Genomic DNA, 24,981 nt, shown 5'->3' with positions numbered 1-24,981 from the left:
GAAAGGAGTATAATTTATCTAAAAAGATGAACGTGGTCGTATCATTATTCAAATTGCAATGTAAGAGAGTGAATGTCAAAACTTGTATTGTTACACGTAGTCTAGGTTGTAATCGAAAATATTTTTTTGTCCTATTTTAAATGTCTCATTTTATTTTATATAAAATAATCACTAAAAAGCATTAATTATTAGTATGTTTTTTTTAAATTTTAACCTTATTGATGATAGTAAAATTTTTCATATAAATTCTTTTAACGTGATTTAAAAAAAGATAAAAAAAATAATATAAAACTCCTATAAAAATAGAATCAAACTTTTAAAATTGGTTATCTCATAATGAAATATGTAACTTTACGAAGCTACGAAGGAAGTATAAATTTAAGAGGAATTTGCACAAAATACTCCCTTTATATACTTATTTGTTTGAAATACCTCAATTTTGAATCTTTATGTTTTTACCCCTATTCTGTATTGTTTTTGTGCCTACCTCAATTAAGGCTTTTTTTTATTTGTGAAAATACTCCAATTTGAAATATTTGGCACACTTTCTCTCTTTCCTTCTTTTTTCTCTCTTTCCTTTTCTGATTTTTTTCTCTCTCCGACGGTTTCTTTTCTCCCACGCTCCAACGGTTTCTTCTCTCCCACTCTCCGACGGTTTCTTCTTTCCTATCTATTCCTCGGCGGTTTTCTGCAATCTTTCCTATAAAGTGCTCGTTATTTCAATCATCCATTGCAAGTGAAATTAATTCTAGGTATTTTCTGATTTTTCTATTTTTGTTTGCATGTTGTGTATTCTATTTCGGTTTCATGTATTCTTCTTTTTGATTTTGATTTTATTTTGTTTTATGTATTTTGTTCTTAATTCTAGGTGTTTTCTGATTTTTCTAATTGGAGTTTTCTTGTTTTCTATTCTGTTTTTATTATTAGATTTTGAAAAATGGTTAATACAAGGTCTGATGATGATATTGATAAGAGCTTAAATGAGATTGCGGCTCAAGCGAAGAAGCCTCAAACTCCTGTTGTTAAGCCTGTTAGCAAGGAAAAACAAAAACGAACTCTGAAATCTCCTTCTAAAAAAGCTGGTGTTAAGTCTCCTGTAAAGAAAAAACAGAAAATTAATGTTCAATCTGCTTCTGCTTCAGTGAAGAAGGTTAAGAATGTTACTGGTAAGAAGAAGGTTAAGGTTGTTTCTGAAGAATCTGATAATGAACCTTATTCAGATACAGAAAAAAATGTTCGACATAGAAGACCAAATTGAAGACGCTTATTTGCTCATAAAGTTGTTCCTTCAAGTAATAATAAGGTAACTAATTGTTTTTATTATGATATTTGTTATTTTTCTATGTTGATATTATGGTTTTAAATTATAATTAGGTGATTTTAAAACTGTTTGAAATTATATGAATATGTTTGCAACTATATGAAACTGTTTGCAACTGTATTAATCTGATTTAGCAACTATTTGAAATTGTCCTAGAAACAGGATATTTTAATATATTTGAAATTTGATTTTTGTTATTAAATTCTTTTTAATGTTAATTGTTAGGAGTTTGTGTTTTTTGAATACTTACAATTGTTATTATACTGTTGTCAACCGTAATTGAAACTGTTTTAATTTGTAATTGAAACTGTTTTATCAACCTTAAATGATATAATTGTTATTTATGTATTGTTATTTATGTATTGTTTTTTATTATAATGTATATTGTTTTCTAATTATGTTTTGTTTTTAATTTTCAGAATTTTGACTTTGTGGTTGATCCAAGTAAGCACTTTTTTGGAAAAGTCAATGTTCCATATTCATTTTCTGTTTGTGCAAATATTAGGAGAATTATATCGAAGGATCAGTTTGTCAAGTTTAAGGATAGTCGCTTTGGTATTTTTTTTTATTTTAATTCCGCTCTTATGCAACATCAGTTGATACATTCTTTGATGTTAAGGTAGGTTTATTTTGCAGATGATAAAGAGTTGTGGTTTGATATTTGTAGTAGGAAAATGAGATTTAGTATGTATGAGTTTGTTATTCTTACTGGATTTCGTTGTTTTGGGGATGAATCTGATTATGCTGAATTCAGCCATTCTAATAGTTTTTGTGATAAATATTTCAAAGATGAATCTAAGGTTTGTAGAAGTGTTATTGAGAAAAAGTTTATGTCTCGTTGTTGGAAAAATGATAATGAGGACGCTGTGAAGTTTGCTAAGATATATTTGATTCAGTGTCTTCTATTATCTACTCATCCTGAAACTAGAGTTGAGATGAAGCTTCTACATTTGATTGACTGTGAGAGATTTGATGATTTTCCTTGGGGTAGATATATCTTTGAAAAAACAGTAGGTGCCTTAAAACATAAGCTAGTTGGTGTGAATTCGGAGGATTACCAAAACAACGGTTATTTTTATAGATTATGCAGATTTCCGTATATTATCCAAATATGGTTTTATGAGTGCTTGGTTCGTGTACCCGACTTTCTTGTCAAGTTAACCAAATCTGAAGCGTCTCCGCGTATGTTACGTTGGAAACCAAATGACGTGTCGGACTTAAAGGATGTGGACTACAAACTTTTCAAAGATAGCATGATGAAGGTAATTATTCTGATATCATATTCATTTTATTTTAAATATATGTGGTCTTTGTACACTTTTTAAAGCTTTTAATTACTAGTTGCAACAAACAGTTGCAACAACAGTTGCAATGGGTTGCAACAACAGGTGCAAAGGGTTGCAAACTGTCTCATTTTGTATGAATTTGATTTAAACTTTCCTTTTATAATTGCTTGTTTGTTATTTTAGGTTTCCATGAATAAAATACAAGCTACAGAAGAGGAAGTATTGTGTTTAGATTTTGGTGGGTTAGTTCCTCAGCTTGATGAGAATGATTTAGGTTTTAATGACTTGGTTGCTGTCGAAAATGTTATTGGTGAGGAGAATGTCGATGGGGGTGGTGATGTTCCTGTTTATAATCAAGTGCAGTCATTATGTTCAAAGTTTTTTAAGGACATTAAAGCTGATATTGTTCGCGATTTGAAGTCGTATGTGGATAGTAAATTTGAAGTTTTAAAGAAAGATATTTCATCGCTTGAGAAAAGAGTTGATTTAATTGAAAAATTAAAGTTTCAAACAGAGGATGATGAGAAGACCGAATCTGATGATGATCCGATATTTGTGAAAAGGGTATATTTTATACTTTTATTTATATTTGTTTTAATTTTTTATGAATATTGATTTTTTTACTGATTTGTTTTTCTTTTTTTTATTTTTTGTAAAGAAAAATAATACAAAAGAGCATGTTGAAGTTACTGAATTTTATAAGGAAGATGATATTCGAGATGATGTACAAATCGAGAAGAATTCTCATGATGGTTTATCTGATATGAGAAATGAGAAGGTAAATTTTATATTTAATAATTTTATAAACTGTTGTATTCTCTTGTATTCATTTATATAAACTTTTTAAATTTAATTTATCTATCTTCTTTTGTCATTTTTTAGGAGAATGATCAAGTTGAGGTTGATGTTAATGTCTCTAATACTCATGAGAAAGACAATGAAACTATCATTGATGAGATTGGTGTTGATAAGGTAAGAAATTTATAAACTCTCCTAATACTTTGTATACTTAAATTTAAACTGTTTGAAACCTTGTTAAACTATTTGTTCTTGTTTTGTTTTAAAAATGAGAATGATGAAACTACTCATGTTGCTAGTGATGTTAATTTTTCTTGTATTTATGAGAGATAAATTGATGCTATTACTCATGAGATGGATGCTGAGATGGTAAGAATTTATAATCCTTTTTTGTACATTTTATTGTTGTTTTATTAAAATGTTTTAAACTTTTTTTTTTTGGTTTATGCAAGATTAATGATCAAACTGATGCTATTGGTGTTGTAAATGAGAGTACTGTTGATGTGGCTCTAAAAAAAGAAAATGATCAAATTGATGCTATTGGTGTTGTAAATGAGAGTATTGTTGATGTGGCTCTAGAAAAAGAAAATGATCAAACAAATTCTCTTGGTGCTGATAATGAGGGTGCTATTGATGTGGCTATAAAAAAAGAAAATGTTCTAGAGGTACAATATTTATTTTTTTATTTTGATATAAACTGTTATAAATTGTTATGTATACTGTTATATGCTCTTATAAACTGTGTTATTTTTGTTGTTCTATTCTAAGGGTGATAATGCGTTTGAAAAACCTCTTCCCGCTACATCTTCTTTTCTTGACAATATTGATGGAAAGTACATTGATGCTGCTATAATTGCTGCTGAATTGAAAAAAATAGTTGACACAACATCATTTGTACTTAAAAAGGTATGTTCTGTAAGTTTTTCTTTAAATATGTCAATATTTATTTTATTAACATTTTGTTTTTCTAATTTTGCGTGTTCCAAAGCAACAACGCAAGAGAAAGGTTAATCCTTCAAGTGTGCTGAAATCTCCATTCAAATGTTCTGATACACCTGAAAAATTAAGAATATGGGCAATATATTTAGAGATCATTGCCCACTAACCGTTGAAAATGTTGGAGAGAAGCATAATTTTGATTGGGAGTTGGAGTTTTACAGTTGGGTAGAGATTGACATCATTGGTATGCCGACTAAGGTCGTAAAGGGAAAAAAGAAATGGTAATCTATTATTATTATTGTTATTACATTTTTAATTTAATTTTATTTAACAGTTTTTAATATTTTTAATTTTTTTTTTTACAGCAATGAGTTGTATAAATTGAAATCAAGAAAGTTGGTTCCACCTATGTATCTTGGTGGTGAATGCATTTCAAAGAAAGATTTTTTTTACAAGCTATCTGACAGTGGTTGTTATTTGGAGTCTGATGTAAGTTTCTTAAATTAATTTGAAACTGTATTATATGGTTATATACTATTATAAACTGTTATATGCTCTAACATATTCTGTTATATACTGTTATAACTTTGTTATACATTTTTTGCTGTTTTAATATTTTGTTTTTTATAGCATATTGATATTCTCTTTGGGTATTTGCGGAAGAAATGTTCTATATTACGGAATGGATGTACAGCTCTTGGCATCGCCTTTGACGCATTTGTACAAGGAACGTATAAATCTTTGTTGGAGGGCAAGGAGATTGGGGATTGGATGTATCATGACACAATGTTTAACATAATTTTAGGACAGGAAGGATTTTATCCAATCCCTTGGGGTGATGTGAAGAACATTGTATAGATTCCATTGACATTCTTCATCAACGCATTTTAACCTGTATTGCCTTGTGCATGATCTGATTATAAACCATGTTGTACACCATTAGAAACTGTATATGAAACAAACTTTGAAACTGTATGCATGTGTTGTAAACGGTTGAATACAGTTTAGGAAGTACAAAACATTTGAAACTGTTATATAAACACTTCGAAACTATATTTGAAAGTGTACTACACGGTTATAAACTAAAAAGGATATTGGTTTATAAACTGTTGTAAACTGTTAAAGAAACAATATTAATAAAAAGTAATCAAATAAATTATAGGTACCTTGAATTGAAAATGTTTTGATAGTGCATAGAGGCTTATTTCACTCTTCAATGAATTTTTATCCCTGTACTTTTTTCCAATTTCGATATCCCTTGAACCTTGAACAAATTCTTGGAAGTCTTCCTCAAGATATGTCTCTCCAATGTCAGATAAAAGATTTGCATATTCAATCATATTCATGCTATTCTCTGATGTCTCTCTTAATGCTGAAGATTCTCCTTCCATAGACAACATGTTATTTTGTAAAACCAAATCCATGTTATCTTGGTTTACAGTTGCATTTGATGTCTCACTAGAATAGACTCTTTTCCTCTTTTTCTCTAATGTTACACATATTCTATATTTTGTGATGTCATTATCTTTTCTCTTAAGCTCTTTGTAGAATGTAAGACCTGCATCATCTTCAATACTTCTTGGAGGACAATCATCACTGATTTTGTACTTAATAACTAATTTATTTTGTTTAAGCTGAATCTTCATTTCAGTAGAGATTATATCAACAAGATTTGTGAAGTTACAATTCTTTGGTAATATGATTCCAGATACTCTATAATTTGAATAAGATGAATCATCTTCCCATGAGCCATCATATTGTAATAAAATCTGTAAATCTTCCATTCCTGAAGTAAAAATTAAAGTAGTAAATAATTTAGATACTGTTATAAACAATTGTAACTCATTGTAAACATTTAAAGTAATGTCAATGAACATTTAAACTAATGTCAACATTTAAACCAACAATATATATATTTTCATCTAAAATAACATTTAAACTAATGTCAATTATTGTAAACACATGTAAAGTACATATGCAACTGCTTTAAACTTTAAAATAATTAAAAATATTATATATAAAATTAAATTTTATTCAGAAATTAGGTTTATACACATTGAAACTGTTATAATTCATTTGATACTATTAGAAGCTGTACTATACTTTATTTTATATAATTATAAACTGTTTTATTTAGTTTTTAGATTATTGCAACTGTTATCAACTATTGTAAACACATATAAAATAAAACAGAAAATGTATTAATTTGATAATATAAAAAAATCAAAATAATTAGAAAATCAAAATTATACTGATTAAAACTAATGTCAACTATTGTAAACACATGTAAACTTACATTTAAACTAATGTTAAACAATATATCAACTAACATTTAAACTAATGTCAATCAACATTTAAACTAATGTCAACGTTTAAACCTACAATAGATATATTTTCATGTAAAATAAGATTTAAACTAATGTCAACTATTGTAAACACATGTAAATGACATATGCAACTGCTTTAAACTTTAAAATATAGAAAAATATTTGATATAAAATTAAATTTTATTTAGAAATTAGGTTTATACACATTGAAACTGTTATAATTTATTTGATACTATTAGAAACTGTACTATACTTTATTTTATATAATTATAAACTGTTTTATTTAGTTTTTAGATTATTGCACCTGTTATCAACTATTGTAAACACATATAAAATAAAACAGAAATGTATGAATCTGATAACATAAAAAAATCAAAATGATTAGAAAATTAAAATTATACTGATTAAAACTAATGTCAACTATTGTAAACACATGTAAACTTACATTTAAACTAATGTTAAATAATATCAACTAACATTTAAACTAATGTCAATCAACATTTAAACTAATGTCAACATTTAAACCTACAATAGATATATTTTCATGTAAAATAACATTTAAACTAATGTCAACTATTGTAAACACATGTAAATTACATATGCAACGGCTTTAAACTTTAAAATAATTAAAAATATTTTATATAAAATAAAATTTTATTCAGAAATTAGGTTTATACACATTGAAACTGTTATAATTCATTTGATACTATTAGAAACTGTACTATACTTTATTTTATATAATAATAAACTGTTTTGTTTAGTTTTTACCGTTTGCAACAGATCTATACGTTTTTAATTTAGATCAGTTTTCATGAAATATATCATTGAAGCTGTTATCAACTGTTGTAAAAACATATAAACTAAAACAGAAATTATATGAATCTGATAATATAAAAAACGATAAAAAAAATAAACGAATGAAACAGTTTGTAACTGTAATATAAATTTTATTACGGTTTACACTAGATAAAATGTTCGAAAAATCTCCGAAACCTAATTAAACATACTAAAACTGTAAAATAATTCGATTGAACAAATTTTTACCGTTTTTTTGCTGAATTCGCAGTTATTGATGATCGTAATGAATGAATTTGAATAATGTAGCAGTATATCGAGTGAATCTGACAGAATATTGCAGAGAGAATTCGTGATTTTGAGATCTGAAAAAGAGAAGAAAAGATGAGCTGAAAGTTTTGAGGAGGAAGAAGAAGTTTGTTACAATGAAAACATGTGGAGTATTATTTAGGTATAAAAACAAATAAATCAGGGTATAAAAGTAATTGGCTGAGGCGGTTAGGTATGAAAGTTAAGTCCACAAATTGCGGCAGGTATTTGCTATTATTTTACTTATTTATGTAATTCCCTAATTTTCTCAACTAGAAATGCAATTTTGAAAGCCTAAACGATCGAATTATGCCCAAAATTGTTGGGCTCATAGGCATAGGCATACGTTTTGTTTATTGGATCAATTCTATTTAAATTAGTCCTAGAAATTGCCTGATTCACTCACTACAATATTCTGATGTAAAATCACCAGTTCCTTGCAGATCTATGTACTTTTTTGATAATTCAGAACCTTGGGGATCTATGATAGGAAATCTGGAACTCAGGTATCAGAACTTTTGAAACCTAGAAATCACCAGTTCCTTTTTTTTTTAACCAAAGATTAAAACTTTCATTGATGAAAATAAAACTTACCTAGATGAATGGTTTTTTAACAAATTAAAAGAACTACTCTAAAATAATGATGAGAGCTGATAATACAGTCATCGATTAGGGCTTTTTCAGCCATCAAAAGATTACCCAAAACATACATGATTCAAATTGAAAATACGATCTTAAAACCGCTTGATTCTTGAAATTTCAAACTTTTCAAATTCCATCTTTAATAAAATCCATAAGTGATCTCCCAATTTTTAGATCTACAAAAACATAAATCTAAAACTCGAATGGATCAAAGAGGAGTTAAAAGACTTTAAAAATTTATTCAATTAAAATAAAATTCAAACAAAAACCTTAGAAAAAATTTATTGAAACAAGAAAAGTAGATATGTGATTAATAGTACAGTGGGCAGAGAGAATATGATAGTTCGATTAACCGGAAAAATCATCTTCTCCCATCCTTAATGGAGATGAAGAAGAAAAGGATGATTTTCTATGGATCTAGAGAGAGTGAATAGCCATCTTTCCATATTAAACCGTGTGATCAAAGTAATGCAAGGCATCGAACTTACAAGCGTATCAAACATCGAAAGATCGCAACTAAACCTCATTTTGGCCATAAAAGGCAGGGTACAAAGCAGTATCACAACCTCAAAACAATTAAAACTCTTTCATTTTCCTCGTTTCTAAAATTCTAGCCTATATAAGAGGGAAATTCTGATACAAACGTTTAAAACTAGAATTTGGGCAAAATTCTAAACACCGTTGGCACGCCAAAAAGTTTAATCATTTATACTTCAAAACTTCCTGTCTATGTTGTCTTTGATTTATGAACCTTTTTCTTGAGTTGTCTCCTTGGAATCGAGTTCTTCATGCCAATGAAGAAAAGCAATGCGCCAAACAGTGCCAAGTTCTGCAAAAGAAACTCAATTTAATTCACTACGACTTCAACATTTTTTTATAAGGATCAAATATTTAAGTGAAGGCTAAAGGCGAACTCTAGCATTATGAAATGAGATTCCTAACCTCGGTGAACTTTATGAAAAGCTGATTGAACTCCTTGTCAGCTTCATAGTTGTAGAAGTCGAACAATAGCGGAGTAACAATAGCCTGGTGAAGAAGCTGCAAGAAAGAAGCAACTCATAATTTGGTTTGAGCATTGCGTACCCAATGGCCAATTCAAGAGTAGAGCAGAAATTGACTAACTCACCAGAAGATAAGCACCGAAGGAGCTGCCGAAGATGAAAAGAAGGCCTCCAAGACCCTTCACCGCTATAGCAGCAGCGACCAAATTCTTGATCTATAAATAACAAACTCAATATTTAAATTATAATTATACAAAACAAAGCTAATAACCTATCAAAGAAAAAAAGGGAGCACATAACATGAACCGAATGAAAGCAAAACGCCACTCACTTCAACTGGCGGTACTTGAAACCCGGTTTGAGATGAAACATGTCTTGAGAACAAACTGAATTTTGGTGCAAGATGCTTTGCTGCTTGGCCACCATCAACTCCGTATTCATTGAACCTGCCGATAAGCAAAACAACGGAAAATTTATAATCCGAAACAAAAATCCTAGAGAACAACAATAAGCTCATAATTGTAACAAAACAACCATTTCAACATCTTACGTCCCACATCGCCTGCAATTTACAAGTTTTAAATTGCATATATGTAAGTATCCACAAAATGACAGTCTCACTCGAAACATGTGATTATGTTTAACATTTTTATTCAGTTCATTCAAAGTTACAAATCTACATTTTTTATACAGTTGAAAAAGAAGGATAGCATAAACACGATAAAAATATAGCTTAATCTCGAATTTTTTCGTTTATAGCTTCAACTTTCAAAATCCTCAATTTTAGCCTATTTTTCAATTTTCAATTTCAAATTTAGCCGTTTGTTCAAATTGAAGTGAAAAAAAATTCAGAAACACTTTTAACATTGCTTTATATTGTTCCAATTTGAATCTTTATCATCAAAAAAGTTCAAACATGAGAAATATGAACGGTATATTTGAACCTTTTTCCACTTCAATTTACCACTTCAATTTATACAAGCGAATCTGAAATATTGAAAAAAGGACTAAAATAGTATTTTTCAATGATTAAGACTAAAAATATTAGATCCAAAGAATTAAGAAATCACAAAGTGAGAATCTTTAACTAGAACTTCAAAAAACCATAATTCATTTCAGCACACAAAATCTATTAACAAAAATAAATCTTCAATAAAACCCTAAATTCTTTAAAACTTAAGATCGGCATTCAAAGAAGAAAAAAACAAGCAGATCAAAACTGAAAAATAAAAAAACAAAGCCATTGACCAAACAAAATTAACTTCTACTGCTAAATCTATACAAAATCCAAGAAAAAAAAACTAATCTAAGTTGGAAGAAAAATTAAGAGCATAAACAGATCTATGAAGATAAGAACTTACTCTTGAAAAGCAGAGAGGATAAACACAGACGCGAAGAGAACTCTGCCAGCGAAAGATACGAACGCCATTACAGTACGGACGGAGAGTTCAAAATAAATTCAAATTTTTGATTTTTACTTTTGTTTTGAGGGTTTTGTAAAAATCGAGACACAAGACAGATATAAAAGGAGCATAACGAGGGACGGCGCTTTAAATTTCCTCACACTTCAAGGGTTTAATTTACTGTAACACCCTTAATGTTTTCGTTAATTTAGGTTCTGATTCAAATCTGTCAAAATACTTTTTTCTTATCCCTCTAATATTTCAATAGTATACGCATTTTAAAAATCATATATTCTATTCATTTTTAGTAAAGTTTATTTATCTTTATTTATAAAAACATTCAACTGTCATTAAAGATTTTGAAAACTATAGAGACCATGGGTATAATTTGTTAGTTCTCAAACAATAGAAGTCAAAATTGCATATTGTGACATTTATAAGGGTGTCATAGTAAAAGAGAGAAATGTAAATGCTTGGTGCTGCTAAGGCGCCTAAAAAGTCCTGTCGGCACGATTTTACTCGGTGCACTAAGCCTACGCGTAAGCTGTAAAGAAACTACACGTCGTTGGACTAATCAGATAATTTATTGTTGACGACGTGGTAGATAGAAATCGGGAGTGTTTGATATTTTTCGATATTTTTGACTAATGACTGCTTAAATAAAACAGATGAAACTGTTTTGAATAATTGTCGTTTAGGACCGTGTTATATCTGCGTTATGAATATTAACAATAATATCGAATTCGAATATATACGAAAATCTTTTTTTTTTTAAATCTAAACCTATCATATTATGACACGTTATTGAAATAATGGCACTATCGTAATTTTATTTATTACTTATTTACACTTTTGAATAGTAAATTACGATAGTGCCATTATTTTAATGACGTGTCATAATATGATAGGTTAGTCTACGGATGACGTGATAGAATGAGTCTACCTAAAAATCTCTCCTGCTTATGGTTTGTTTTTTCTTGTTTCTTTATCTGTCGTCAACAATATTGTCAAAACCGACTCGGCCATTGAACCGGTGAAGACATAAGGTCAAGGGTTAGAGGTTCAACCGGGATCGAACCGGGGTTCAACCGGAGGGTTAAAAATAATAATATATTAAATAATTATTAATATATTTTTATGAGAAATAAATAATTTATATAGTAAAATACATTGAAAAATAGAAAACCAACTTGTTTTAAACATATATAATACAAATAAATATTAAACATAAAAAAACTATTAGTTGGATGGTGTCAGATGTTGTATGTTAGTCTCATGGATATGGGTTCGAATCCAGCCTTGGCATTCTCCTTTTTTTTATTGAGGAAAAGTGGAATATTTTGGTTACATGGTCGAACCGGCCGGGTATGGATCCGGGTTTACCGGTTAGATGTTGAAAATCACGGGTTACCCGGACGGTTCAACTCGGGTTGACCAATTCCCTAAATATAGAGGTCTTTAGTGCAACCCGAACCGGTTACCTGACCGGTTCCTGTTTTTCCGGGTGAACCGGCTGGTCCGGTTTGGATTTGACAACCATGGTCGTCAATGGTTTACTTTTACTGTTAGCCGTAAGAGTGTTTATCTCATATAACTGTCGCGCCACGTCATTTTTATATCAAGTCAATAAACATTTACGATAGGGGATTTTTTAATTATTATTTATTTTTTTATCATTTAATTTTTCACATGGCTAACGCGCAATTGGTTTGTTGCACGAATGAAATCGAGCAACGGTTGTGTTGTATAATTATTCTAGCGGTAGCTATATCCTCATTTATTTCGCTTTAATTTCATAAAATTTAATAAATATTCAATTCCTTTTTTTTACGGGGTAATATTTATCGTCAAAAATCGAGCCAAAAATAGATTGAAAACCTTGCAACAATGAAGATGAAATCGTTTATGTGCTATATTAGTTTTTTATTGTTATTTTTTATTGTGTTTTGTCCTTTCTGTGTGAAAGATTTGTTATTCTTTTTTATTAAAAGTTTGTTGTCCTTTTTTTAAAGGGTTGGTCGGGTGGAGGTGATCAGAGGTTATGTCTATACTTTTTGATATCGAATATTAGTTAACGGACGTTGAAGAAGTTTGGTCGAAAATTGCACTTAATTGACGAAATAGTTAATAATTTAGTTTTTCCTTTTCGTAAGTAGATCTGTGATTCAGATAAGACGTGTTAGTGTATTAATCTGTTTCATATTAAGTCATCGAGTTTAATTTTCAAATTTCCCGAATTACTTATAAATATAACTGTTTCGGATTCTATTTAATGAAATTTGAGGTATTAAAAAAATATGATTTTTTTTAAATAAAAAAATTGCTAATAAAATTAAAATCATTTCGAATTTGTTTTTTATTTGCTTTTAGTCCTAGCCAAAGTTTAATGAACTGATATTCTAAGTTTGAAATCATTAAATATGGTTTTAAGTTGCCAATTTCATACCAATTTAACCTAGATTTGAATTTGATTGGTTTTAGATTTGTTTTGATCTTACAGCTCTATGTTGATTTTGAATCCTATGGTTGTTGTACGCAAACATTAGTGCTACATTGTTTTTAAATATTAGGATCTTCTAAATTGATATAACGTATCATGTTCAATCGATTTACACCATTAATTACAAAAATGAATGATGTAAATTTAAAAGTGTAAAATCTATCAAGTTAATATACACTATTTATAATAAAGGCTTAATACATAATTTGACCCCTAAACTATACCATTTTATTCTCTGCGACCTTTAAACTAATTTCGTTTTCTTTTGGACCTCTTAACTCTTTTTTTTGTTCTATTTAACCCCTCACACGGAATGTGCAAACCACGCGCAATGACGTGGATAAAATTGCTGACATGGTTTTTCTGACATGAGGTTAAATAGAATAAAAAAAAAGTTAAAAGGTTCAATGGAACACTAAAATAGTTTAGAGGTTATAGGGAATAAAAGGGTAAGGTTTATGGGTCAAAAAATATATTAAGCCTAAATATATTTTTTTAATTTAAAATAAAAAGTGATATACTTTACATATTATTTGAAAAAAATCATCTAAGGCTTTAAAAGTCATGAAATTTAGCGTGTTTTCCAATTTTAACACAAATTTTAAAAATTCAGAATTGATTTGAAAGTTTGAAATTGCAAAAAATTAAAAGTTGGCGTATTAAAATTGGAAATTCGTGAAACACACTAAAAATTATAATATTTTAAAAAATTTAGTCTTTTTTTAATATTATCACAGTATAGTAAATTTATATATTTTATAATATCGTTAAAAACAGACAAACTTCATTTATCATTATTGAAATGTAAACAAATATTTACATGTACAAGAAGTTATATTATGTAATTATTTGACTAAATTTCAATATTATTTTATTTTTCTAGAAGATTAAATGGATAAAAATTAAATAATTATATTTTGGAGAAGGTTAAATGGGTACAAATTAAAAGTTTGAAGGTGTAATAGGAAAATAAAATAAATTCAGGAGTCAAATAGAACAAAATAGTGTAGTTCGTGTGTTCAATAGAACAATTTATGCTTTTTAATTATCCTTCACGCGTTTCAAAGCGTTTGAAAACACGCGCTTTTGCCACGTTGGAGGAAAAAGGTCAGATCGGCAAAAAAGTTGCAGTTGACGGGTTAAATAGAACAAAAATAAAGTTAACAGGTCCAATAGAATATCAAATTAGTTTAAGAGTCTCAGAGAATAAAAGTGTATAGTTTAGGGGTCAAATGATGTATTAAGCCTATAATAAATGGTATAAATTGATTAAATATGATAGGTCATGAGGTCATGTTTAATTAACTTAGAGAATCCTGATCCTATTTTTACATAAGCTAATGAATGTGATGTTGAAATATTATTTATTTTTTATTTAATATTTTAATATTACAAACAATTAGTTTATTGTACAATGATTTGAGATAAGATAATTATTTCTTGACGAGTCCTATTTGCTTTTAAATTGTAACATATTTTTAAAAAAATATTACTCCCTCCGTCTATAAAAGATAGGATGATTTTTTATTTACACATAGATTAAAAAATTTAATTATTTTACTTAAAATTACACTAGTTTCCTATAATAGCCTTATTAAATAGGTATTTCATTATAAACACAAACTCAATTTCCAAAATAGAAAAAAATGAAGTGATACGGCTGTGTATATGAGTCGTTATTAAAGCATTCTCCTAATTAATGAAAAATACTATAAATTTGCTTCTAAAATAATAAAATGCGTGTAAAAAAGTCTACTGCACATTTTCCAACTCTCATTCCTATCAAAAACTGATTAATGTTATTATCAAAACCTGAAGAAAAAAATATTTTAGCTGTACAATTATTAAATGAACTAATGATATTTTAGGTAATTATTGAAACAACTAACTTCTAAAAAAATCAGCCTATAATTTGGAACAATTAAAAAAAACCAGCTTATTTTTTGTGAACGGGAGGAGTATTATTTTTCACCTATTATATGAAGGTAGATCCAGGAGTCAATGACGTGTTTAGAGAAATTGATAATTAGAATTTGAAGTCATGGGTATGAATGTGTCAACAATTAGCTGCATTGAATACAATAAAATTTTTAAAAAAATTCATTTACAAATCCTAAAGCTATATCTATTTTGTTCATCCGGTTCTTAAACTATTTTTTATTCTTATCTGGTCTTTTAATTTAGCAAAAAATTATTTTCAAGTCTTGACGCCATTTAGGTAACAAATTGCATCTTTAAAAATAACAAAAAAACATTGTTATCGTTCAGGAACTTGAAAATAATTTTTCATTAAATTAAAGGATAAAATAAGAATAAAAAATAATTCAAGAACCGGATAAATAAAATAAGTATAGTTTAGAAACCTAAAAATAAAATATTTCTAAAATTTAACATCTACAAAGAAAAGTAATGGTAAACTCTTTTAAAAGGGAAAGTTTTTTGACCAAAGAAGAGTCAGCACCTTTCAAAGCATGACTATGCAAAATGCCGACTTTAAAGATCTAAACAAGTAATAGAGAAATACAAAATGGCATGGATGTGTTTGATATTAATTTATATAAAAGAAAAGTATTCTTACATTTTTAATAATTACTGATGGATACCGAATCCTACTGTAAGTATAATGGAGCCGAGTTGCAGGAGATCCACTCTCAGGCGACACCGGACTCCCCCTGAAGACCGAAAGATATGAAGGAGATGCTGAATCTCTAAGATTCGGTAACACGCTAATAAAGACCGAATCCCACATGATCCGCCGAGAGCGCGTCAGGTCCGGGATTCGGGTAAACGACTAAGTATGAAAATATTGTCCTATTCGGACACAAACACTACATATGGAAGGATAAACTCTACTTTAGGAAGATAAGACTATTTAGGAAGACGTTCCTAAATAGGATTCTTATCAGATTAAGGTAGATCCCGACAAATCAGGAGAATCTCTACGATACGGCCGAATCCCTACAAAGTAGGATTCACCTGCCTAATACAACTCTACTAGGTATATTCGACTACTATAAAAGGAGCACGAGGTATGCCTAGAATCACAATTACATTCATATACTCAAAACGCTGCTCAAAGCTCTAGACTGACTTTAGCATCGGAGAGTTAATCGGACAACCACCGTCCGGTTAGCTTCTACCCTGTTTTGCAGGTTCACTCACCGGTTCAGAAGGCAGACTCCATCAATTGGCGCCGTCTGTGGGAAAAGCTTAACTAAACTTCAAAAGAAGGAGCTTTTCTGAACTCAAATACAAATCTCATTGAAGAAGATGACTTCTGAAAGAGTAAACCTGAAAGACAAACAGCCAATGGACCCAAAAAACACTCCGGAGATAATCAACGTGACGGAAGACGGGCTTCACAACTCCGGGGAAAAAAAGCAACACCGGAGGGCCCTCTTTCTCAACACCCCAGTACCAAACTAATCCAATAAGGGGAAACAACCCAATTGCTTTCAATTTAAGCACTGAAGAACAAACACCAAATGCAGCAGCACAAGATCCACACAACGAAATGCTGAAAAAGATACTAGAATCCGTACAGGCAAATCTTGACAGATTGGCTAACGAAGCCAAAAGAACAAACGACAGGCACGAGGAAACTATGAAAATCCTAAGGGAAAACTTCAGCCCTGCAGCTCCCAGAAGAAGAGAAAGAACAGAAAATGCAAACCCAGGCCGACGAGAGACAAGGGCAGAAAACAATAAAAGCAAGGAACCCCGAACCAGAGGGAACGGAGAAAGAAACGAAGCAAGAAACCAGCAAGAAAATAGAACCAGCGACGAGGAAAGTCCGAACAGAGACAAATCTAATGAGGAATCACCGGAGACACCCAGAAATGAGCACAACCAGGAAGATGCCCGGAGCGGCCTGAATTCAAAAAGAGACGAACGAAGGGAGAAGGAAAAAGAAGACGCCCCGCCAAGGAGTAAGCGACAAGAAAGAGATGCAGGGAAAGAGCAAACTAAGAAAAAACACCAAGAAGGAGAGGGCGAATCGTCAGAGGCACCCCAAAAAAGCAAAGCCACATATGTGGTGGAAGAAGATTTAGAAGAGAAGATCGCCAAAGCGCTCAAAAAACTAAAATCTGAAGAATTGGACATAGACGACCTCAGGTTGAAGGGATCACCCCTCTCGCCCGAAATCATGGAGGAAACCATCCCGCACAGCATGAAGCTGCCGATCCTTCCAATTTTCAATGGGGAAGGAGACCCCCGAGACCATACCTCTAGGTTCACAGCGACCATGGGGCTACTCAGCGTATCGGACGCCATCCTCTGCAGGGTTTTCCCTACCACACTCACGGGCACAGCCCAGAGATGGTATAACAAACTAAAACCGGGCTCGATCAAAAGCTTCGCTTCGCTTTCAACAGAGTTCCTTAACAGATATCTCACAAACATCCCAGCTAAAACCACTACCAGTATCCTGAGAGCCTGCATCCAAGAAGAAGGAGAAACCCTGCGGAGCTACATCGAACGATTCAACAAGCAAGCTATGAAGATAGACAACCTGAACGTCGACATGGCGACAGAGGCATTGCGAGAAGGAACGCGATTCGGAAAGCTGGTGGACAAGCTGCTAGTCAATAAACCCACAACTTTCTCGAACCTAATGGGCATAGCCCAGAAATACTTCGAGTTAGACGAAGGGCGAAGGGCGATTCGCGGAAAGGAAGCAAAAGGAAAAGAATCAAAAGAGAGATCCAGAGAAAAAACCAAGTCCAAACCTGATGATAGGAGAGGAAGACCCGAAGAGAGCAGACGATTCGCCCCCCAGACAAGATATGAATCGAGATACGATCCCAGAGACGACGAGAATAACTTCACTCCACTAAACACCAGCCGAACTAATGTCCTCATGTGGATCAAAGAAAACGTCAAAAACGTGGTATGGCCACCAAAAATGAAAGCGGAGATAAGAGACACCAGAAAGTACTGCAAATTTCACGACGATTACGGACATGAAACGGATAGCTGCAGAGACTTGAAGGTCGAGATCGAAAGAATGATCGACACAGGCGAGCTGAGGAAATTTGTGGCCCGAAAAGAGAAGAGCAATGACAAGGGAGAAAAAAGAAACAGAGAAGACAAGCCGAAAGAAAAGGAAGACGAGCGCCCATCCAAAATTCTGGGAACCATACACATGATTAACGGTGGAGGGCATAGCAGCTCCACGATCAGGAGGAAGCAGAGGAAGGAAGTAATGAACATACGAGAAACTCACATGCCGCCAGTAATCTTCGATGTAGAAGACTATGAACACGTCAAAGCACCCCACAACGATGCTTTGGTAGTAACTACTATCATTGAAAATTGGAACATGGAGCGAATCTTAATCGACGAAGGAAGTGCGGTAAACCTGATGACAAATGCAGCATACAAAATGCTGGGAGGAACAGCGTCAAGGCTATGCCGAGTCCCAATTCCGCTATCAGGACTCGGTGGCCCATCCATCACTCCACTGGGAGCAGTCACCTTGGAAGTGATAATCGGCCCAGAAAGAGGAATAAATAAGAAAATCATGTCACTATTTAACATAGTGGACATGGAACTGACATACAATGCCATCCTAGGAAGGCCTTTCCTCCATGATTCGGCAGCAGTAACCAGCATAAGAGCGTTGGCAATGAAAGTACCAACCGAAAAGGGAGTAGTGACGCTGAGAGGAGACCAAGGAATAGCCAAGAAGTGCTATGACGAGTCAGTGGTGGATCTCCAAGAAAACAAGACCGAAAAGAAGGAAGAATAGGAATGAAAAACGACCCATCATCGGTAACGACTTTCCGTCTTACCAGATGGCGTCAAATCTATCTTTAATATTTTGTATGCCATCTTTTTATCAATAAAAATTCAATTTCGCTACCATCTGATTAGCCAGACGAACCAATAAAGAAATAAAAATCAAGAACAGCCACGAATGATTAAATCAAAGACGAAAGAAGAAAAAATAAATTAAAGATCAAATTCAAGAAAAGCTAAAAGCCAAGAAAATGAGTTTAAATTAACTCAAGGCAAAATCGCCGAACTAGGCAGATCGCCATGAAAGGCTAAGAGCCAAGAAAATGAGTTTAAATTAACTCAAAGCAAAATCGCCGAACCGGGCAAATCGCCACAAAAGGCTAAAAATGAGTTTAAATTAACTCAGAAAAGGCAAATCGCCAAAAAAGAGTTTAGATTAACTCGAAACAAAAACAAAAATAAAAAGAGTTTAGATTAACTCTATAAAAAGCAACGCCAAGAACAGGGTTTAGAATAACCCTCAAGGCAAGACAAGTACATAAAAATAAGGCGAAAGCACATTTCGAAGAAACACGAAGAAAATATATTCATAAATTGTGAATTACAAAAGCAAAATTAATACATCAGCAAATACAATCAAAAGAAAAACTACTAGACGCGGTCTTTAGACATCTTGACGAGGAGATCACGGGCGATGGCCTGGGGATCCAACCCGTTAACCCCAGAAAGATCAATATTAGGATTCTGCTCTAGAAGCTTCTTCCCAATCGCAAGGCGATACTCGCTTATCAAAGCAGAGTAAAAAGCCTTCGTATCTAGCAGACGGATGTGAAGACTTTCAACCTCCGATCTTAGACTGTCCCTCTCCCCACCAACAAGGGAATTAATTCGAATGAGCTCCTCAATCTCTTGAGTCAAGTCATCGGTCTTCTTCTCGATCACTTTCACTTGGCGATCATTAACCGCATCCTGCGCCTTGAGCTGCGCCAGAAGGGAATCATGCTCTTCCAAAGAGGCCTTCAATTTCGCCCTTTCAGACTCGGAAGTAGCCAAAAGAGAAGACAGACGCTCGACCTCCTCCTCGGCACACTGTCGGCGGTCGTTCAATACCAGAACAGATTGAAGAGCCTACACACACCAGAAGTAAACAAATAAGAAAACAACTGAATACAAAAAACATATTGTACTCAAGAAAGAAAGCACTCACAGAGAAACCATGAAAACAAGCCAGATCGGAAAGCTCCTGACCCGGCCTACCACAGAACCACGTGACATCATCAGGAATCGCCAGAGTTCGAATATATTCCGCTAGCACTCTAGGATTCAGCAAACTAGCAGGATCCTGACCTTCAACTCACTGAACCAAATCTGGAGCAGAAGAGTTTCCAGGAAAACTCCCCCCCGATGGAGAACCATCGCCAACTCGACGTCTTTTCCTAGACGGAGAATCCGGGTCTCGACCTAGAGAAATCTCTCCCGAATTAGCAACAACCGGCCCCTCTGAAGCCACACCCCCAACTCCCCCCGAGACGGTAAATGATGCTAGAGGGGGAAGTGGCGGCGGAACCGCCTCGTCACCTACTGGATCAGCCGAGTCATCATCATCATCATCATCTACAACAATAACCTCAGGCAACGCTATCTCGGCGGGAGCTAGGGGGATATCAACAGGAGCCCCATCCACGACAATGTCGCCAGGAATAATGTTGGCGATAGGAACGTCAGGACCACCCATCGGAACGTCCAAATCTACTTGAAATCCGGAAAGAAAATCGTCAGAAGAAGAAGACATCCTACAAAAGAAACATTAAAAAGAACTTAAGCAAATTAATATACCTTGAACAAAAGAGTAGCAAAGATCTGCCAAGCCTCGAGGAGGATCCTCCAAAGGAAACCATCGACTCCGAAGATGACTATTGACCAAGACATCTAGAATGGGACGCGATACAATACTACAGGAAGATATGTCAAAAGCAAGTTTTGACTCGGATAAACTTAAAGGAGACGGACAGCTCCGAACTTGATGAGAAGAAAAACCATCCGAAAAATGAAGAAAAGCAAATTTATGGTAAACAATAAAGAAACGCCTTCGCCAGCGACTGGTTATGCAAGGAAGATAAATACGAGATCGCCCTTCCCTGCCAAGGGCGAAAACGAAGCAACCATCACACTTCCTAAAGTCTACAAAATGATATAACACTTTGAGAGAAGGGGCACAGCCCCTGAGCCTACATACCTCCGAAAAGGCGAGCACTACTTTAATCGTACCAGGGTAAAGTTGCCCCAGAGCGACCTTTAAATCCCTACACACTTCTACTAAAAATGAATCTAAAGGAAACCTAAGACCAGCAGCAAATTGCTCTTCGAAGAGAACCGCCCTACAAGAAGATCCTGGAGAATCAGACGCAGCCATATCGGCACCGGGTAATATTACCCTATAATCAAAAGGAAAGCTATACTTAAAATAGATATCTAAGACTTCATCCCTACGAAGCTTTGATCGGGTAAAAGCCATAGCAGCGCATGCATCTTCCACTCGACTAAGAGGCATCCTAGAACAGGAAATCACAAACATAAACACAGAATAAGGATCAAACAAAAAATATATTGAAGAAAACGTTGAAGAACACATCGAAGAACACCAAGTACAGAAAAGGAATTTCCAGAATATAAATCATGGAGAATACATACAAAGAAGAAAGCCATATTAACATCCAAACGACGAAAGAAAACATACCTGAAAAATCTGGAGAAAACAAGTCACGAAGAATCAAATAATCAAACGAAGAACGAAAAGGAAATAGCTACAAGAAATGAGAGTAAATTCGAAAAGTAAGTAAGAGGGAAAGAAGAAATGCAAAGAGATTAAATACAAAACGCTTTTGAATCATTAACCGTTGAATCATTAAATGTCGACACGTGGCAACACAGAATCTTACTAAAGAAGAAACGTCACCCACAAACATATGAAACGACTCGCCCGGAATACAAAACGAATCGCCCGAATAAGAGAACTCAGCTCCAAAAGAGCTAAAATCCACTAAGGCATAAATGCCAAACTACTTCAGCTCACTTGCGGGGGGGCTAATGATGGATACCGAATCCTACTGTAAGTATAATGGAGCCGAGTTGCAGGAGATCCACTCTCAGGCGACACCGGACTCCCCCTGAAGACCGAAAGATATGAAGGAGATGCCGAATCTCTAAGATTCGGTAACACGCTAATAAAGACCGAATCCCACATGATCCGCCGAGAGCGCGTCAGGTCCGGGATTCGGGTAAACGACTAAGTATGGAAATATTGTCCTATTCGGACACAAACACTACATATGGAAGGATAAGCTCTACTTTAGGAAGATAAGACTATTTAGGAAGACGTTCCTAAATAGGATTCTTATCAGATTAAGGTAGATCCCGACAAATCAGGAGAATCTCTACGATACGGCCGAATCCCTACAAAGTAGGATTCACCTGCCTAATACAACTCTACTAGGTATATTCGACTACTATAAAAGGAGCACGAGGTATGCCTAGAATCACAATTACATTCATATACTCAAAACGCTGCTCGAAGCTCTAGACTGACTTTAGCATCGGAGAGTTAATCGGACAACCACCGTCCGGTTAGCTTCTACCCTGTTTTGCAGGTTCACTCACCGGTTCAGAAGGCAGACTCCATCAATTACTATCAATCCTTTTGTCTTACTGGCCTTATGACGACAAACTTCTGGTTTTTGATATTTAGGTGCCTAGTACCTCTTTCGGAAATAATTCCGAAAAAATGCCTGAACCAACATGTTCTGCATTTTAGGAATGCGGAACCCCACATGTTCCGCATTTCTAGAATGCGGAACATGTAGGTCCAGACACTCTTTTGGAATTAATTCCAAAAGAGGCACAACAATGGAAATTTGGGTGCCTATGAAGCACCCAAATATCAAAAACCCCAAGCTTCTGTGGTCTTTCAATTCTTCAGGGCTATAAACAGTTAAATCAGGATATTATATAGCCCTTCATAATCAATTTAGGAGCTACGAGTTTTTGATCCCTTCTATGTCTAAAAAATATTGGCAGTTTCTTTGGAAATTAAAAATCCATCATAAAATAATAATTTTTATTTGGCGATGTCTTCATGATGGTCTTCCAACTGCAGCAAACCTAAATTTAGGTTAAGGTTAAACCTCTAGGGTGTGGTTTGTGATCAAGAGGAGATGCTACTTCATATCTTGTTGCATTGTCCGAAAGCCAAAGAATTTTGGTTTGCATCCCCTTTCAGCTTCAGATCAAATTGGGATACAAATCAAACTTTTGCTAGGATGTGGTTACATATTATTTCTTGTCTTCTAGTTCTTGATGGCATTGCTTCTGTTGAATTATTTTGCTACTATATCTGGTACCTCTGGAAAGCAAGAAATGCCTTTATTTTTGAGCTTAAAACTTCATCCATAACAGAAATTCTTTCATTTAGCTTTACAGCTTGGAAGGAATTTTCTGACAGCCAAGCTTCGTTACCGAGGATCCATTCAGATACTCAAATCATGCGTGAAGTAAATGAGAGCAACCTTAACCTCACTCCAGGATCTTTCATTGTCTCTTATGATGCAGCAGTGGATTCAACTCGAAAGTTTGGTGCGATTGGAGTAATAGCCAAAAATGCTAATCTCAGAATTGTTGCGAAATTTTCTGCCATTTTTAGACACATTTGGGATCCAGGAATTCTGGAATTGCTGGCACTTCGTGAAGCAATGAATTGGGCTCGTAGTAATGGGTGGACTGATGTTCGTTTTGTGGGAGATGCCCTCCAGGTATCCAACACTATTAATGCAGGTCATTGCTCTAACATTATATGGAAAGATATATGTGATGATATTTGGCATCTTCGCTTATCCTTCAATCGTTCAGAAGTCCTTTATATTCCACGGAATTTCAACAGAGAAGCGCACAACTGGGCAAAGATGAACACGATGCATTTTATTAGAACTCTCATAATGTCATAGTTGCTTCTTTTGATTGGATTTCAACCAATTTGTTGTTCATTACATTTACTGTTTTTCTCTATCTATTGATAAAAAAAAATATGAAAATTAAACGATCTAATCTCCTAATTTCACTAATGTAACAATTAAAATTTTACTAACTTAACAGTTGCAAATAAATTAAAAATTCAATAATATGATATACGAATTTATCCATTATTTTATATTTTTTAATCTCTTTAAAAAAAATTATAACAATTATACCCACTTTTGAATTTTTTTATTTATTTTTAATTGTACCCTAAAGTATCAAATTGACGTTTTTTCCATTTGGATAACATTCAATATTAATTCTTCATTTTTAAAATATATTCTAAATCTACACTAATGTTATAAATAGTACAAAAAACCCTCTTTCTCACAAACTCCCCATATATTTTTAGTTAATTTAATCTAAATATATTTAATATATAAACAAGTAATTTTTTAAATAAAAAATCGTTAAAATCAATGTTTTTAAAATCGGACCATAACGGGAACCGGCTTCGCCGGAGGTTCATGGTTCAACCGGGTTGGATCGGATTTTTAATTTTAATAAATATAATTTTTTTAATAAAATATATAACATTATAGGTAAATATTTAAATAATACCATATTTTTAAATTTTTATATAAAAATTATAAATAATTAATGTTTAAGTGTATATAAAATAATTATTCTATATGACAAAAATTAATTTTAGTAAATTTTATTGTGTAAATTATAATAATAATTTTTTTAAATATATATAGAATAATTAATTTGTGTTAGAGAAAAAAAAGGCTTAAGGTCTGAAAAACTACTGACCTTTCAATTTTTTTTCAATTGTACCCTCACCTTGTAATTTCTTCAATAACGCCCTATTTTGTATATTTGGCTTTCAATAGCACCCCGACCTTGTA

At 32.9% G+C, this 24,981-nt stretch overlaps 2 protein-coding genes across 2 annotated transcripts; one reads left to right on the top strand and one right to left on the bottom strand.

Moving 5' to 3' along the window:
* The first annotated feature begins 877 nt into the window (after positions 1-877).
* Positions 878-2,012, top strand: LOC126670248 (uncharacterized). The gene is made up of 2 exons (XM_050363933.2): positions 878-1,303; positions 1,741-2,012. Exon 1 carries the CDS (start codon positions 938-940, stop codon positions 1,256-1,258), a length of 321 nt encoding a protein of 106 aa, XP_050219890.1. The 5' UTR covers positions 878-937; the 3' UTR covers positions 1,259-1,303; positions 1,741-2,012.
* Positions 2,013-8,839: 6,827 nt separating this feature from the next.
* On the bottom strand, positions 8,840-10,943 carry LOC126666609 (uncharacterized). Its single transcript, XM_050359429.2, has 5 exons — positions 10,780-10,943; positions 9,750-9,864; positions 9,544-9,633; positions 9,360-9,455; positions 8,840-9,246 (listed from the first exon to the last, which is right to left on the bottom strand). The coding sequence occupies exons 1-5, from the start codon at positions 10,845-10,847 to the stop codon at positions 9,145-9,147; spliced, it is 471 nt and encodes a 156-aa protein (XP_050215386.1). The 5' UTR covers positions 10,848-10,943; the 3' UTR covers positions 8,840-9,144.
* Positions 10,944-24,981: the final 14,038 nt, after the last annotated feature.

Source organism: Mercurialis annua, linkage group LG2 (genome assembly GCF_937616625.2).
Source record: "Mercurialis annua linkage group LG2, ddMerAnnu1.2, whole genome shotgun sequence".
Taxonomy (NCBI): Eukaryota; Viridiplantae; Streptophyta; class Magnoliopsida; order Malpighiales; family Euphorbiaceae; genus Mercurialis; species Mercurialis annua.
Note: the sequence above shows the minus strand (reverse complement) of the source record. Positions and strands in the feature narration are given on the sequence as shown.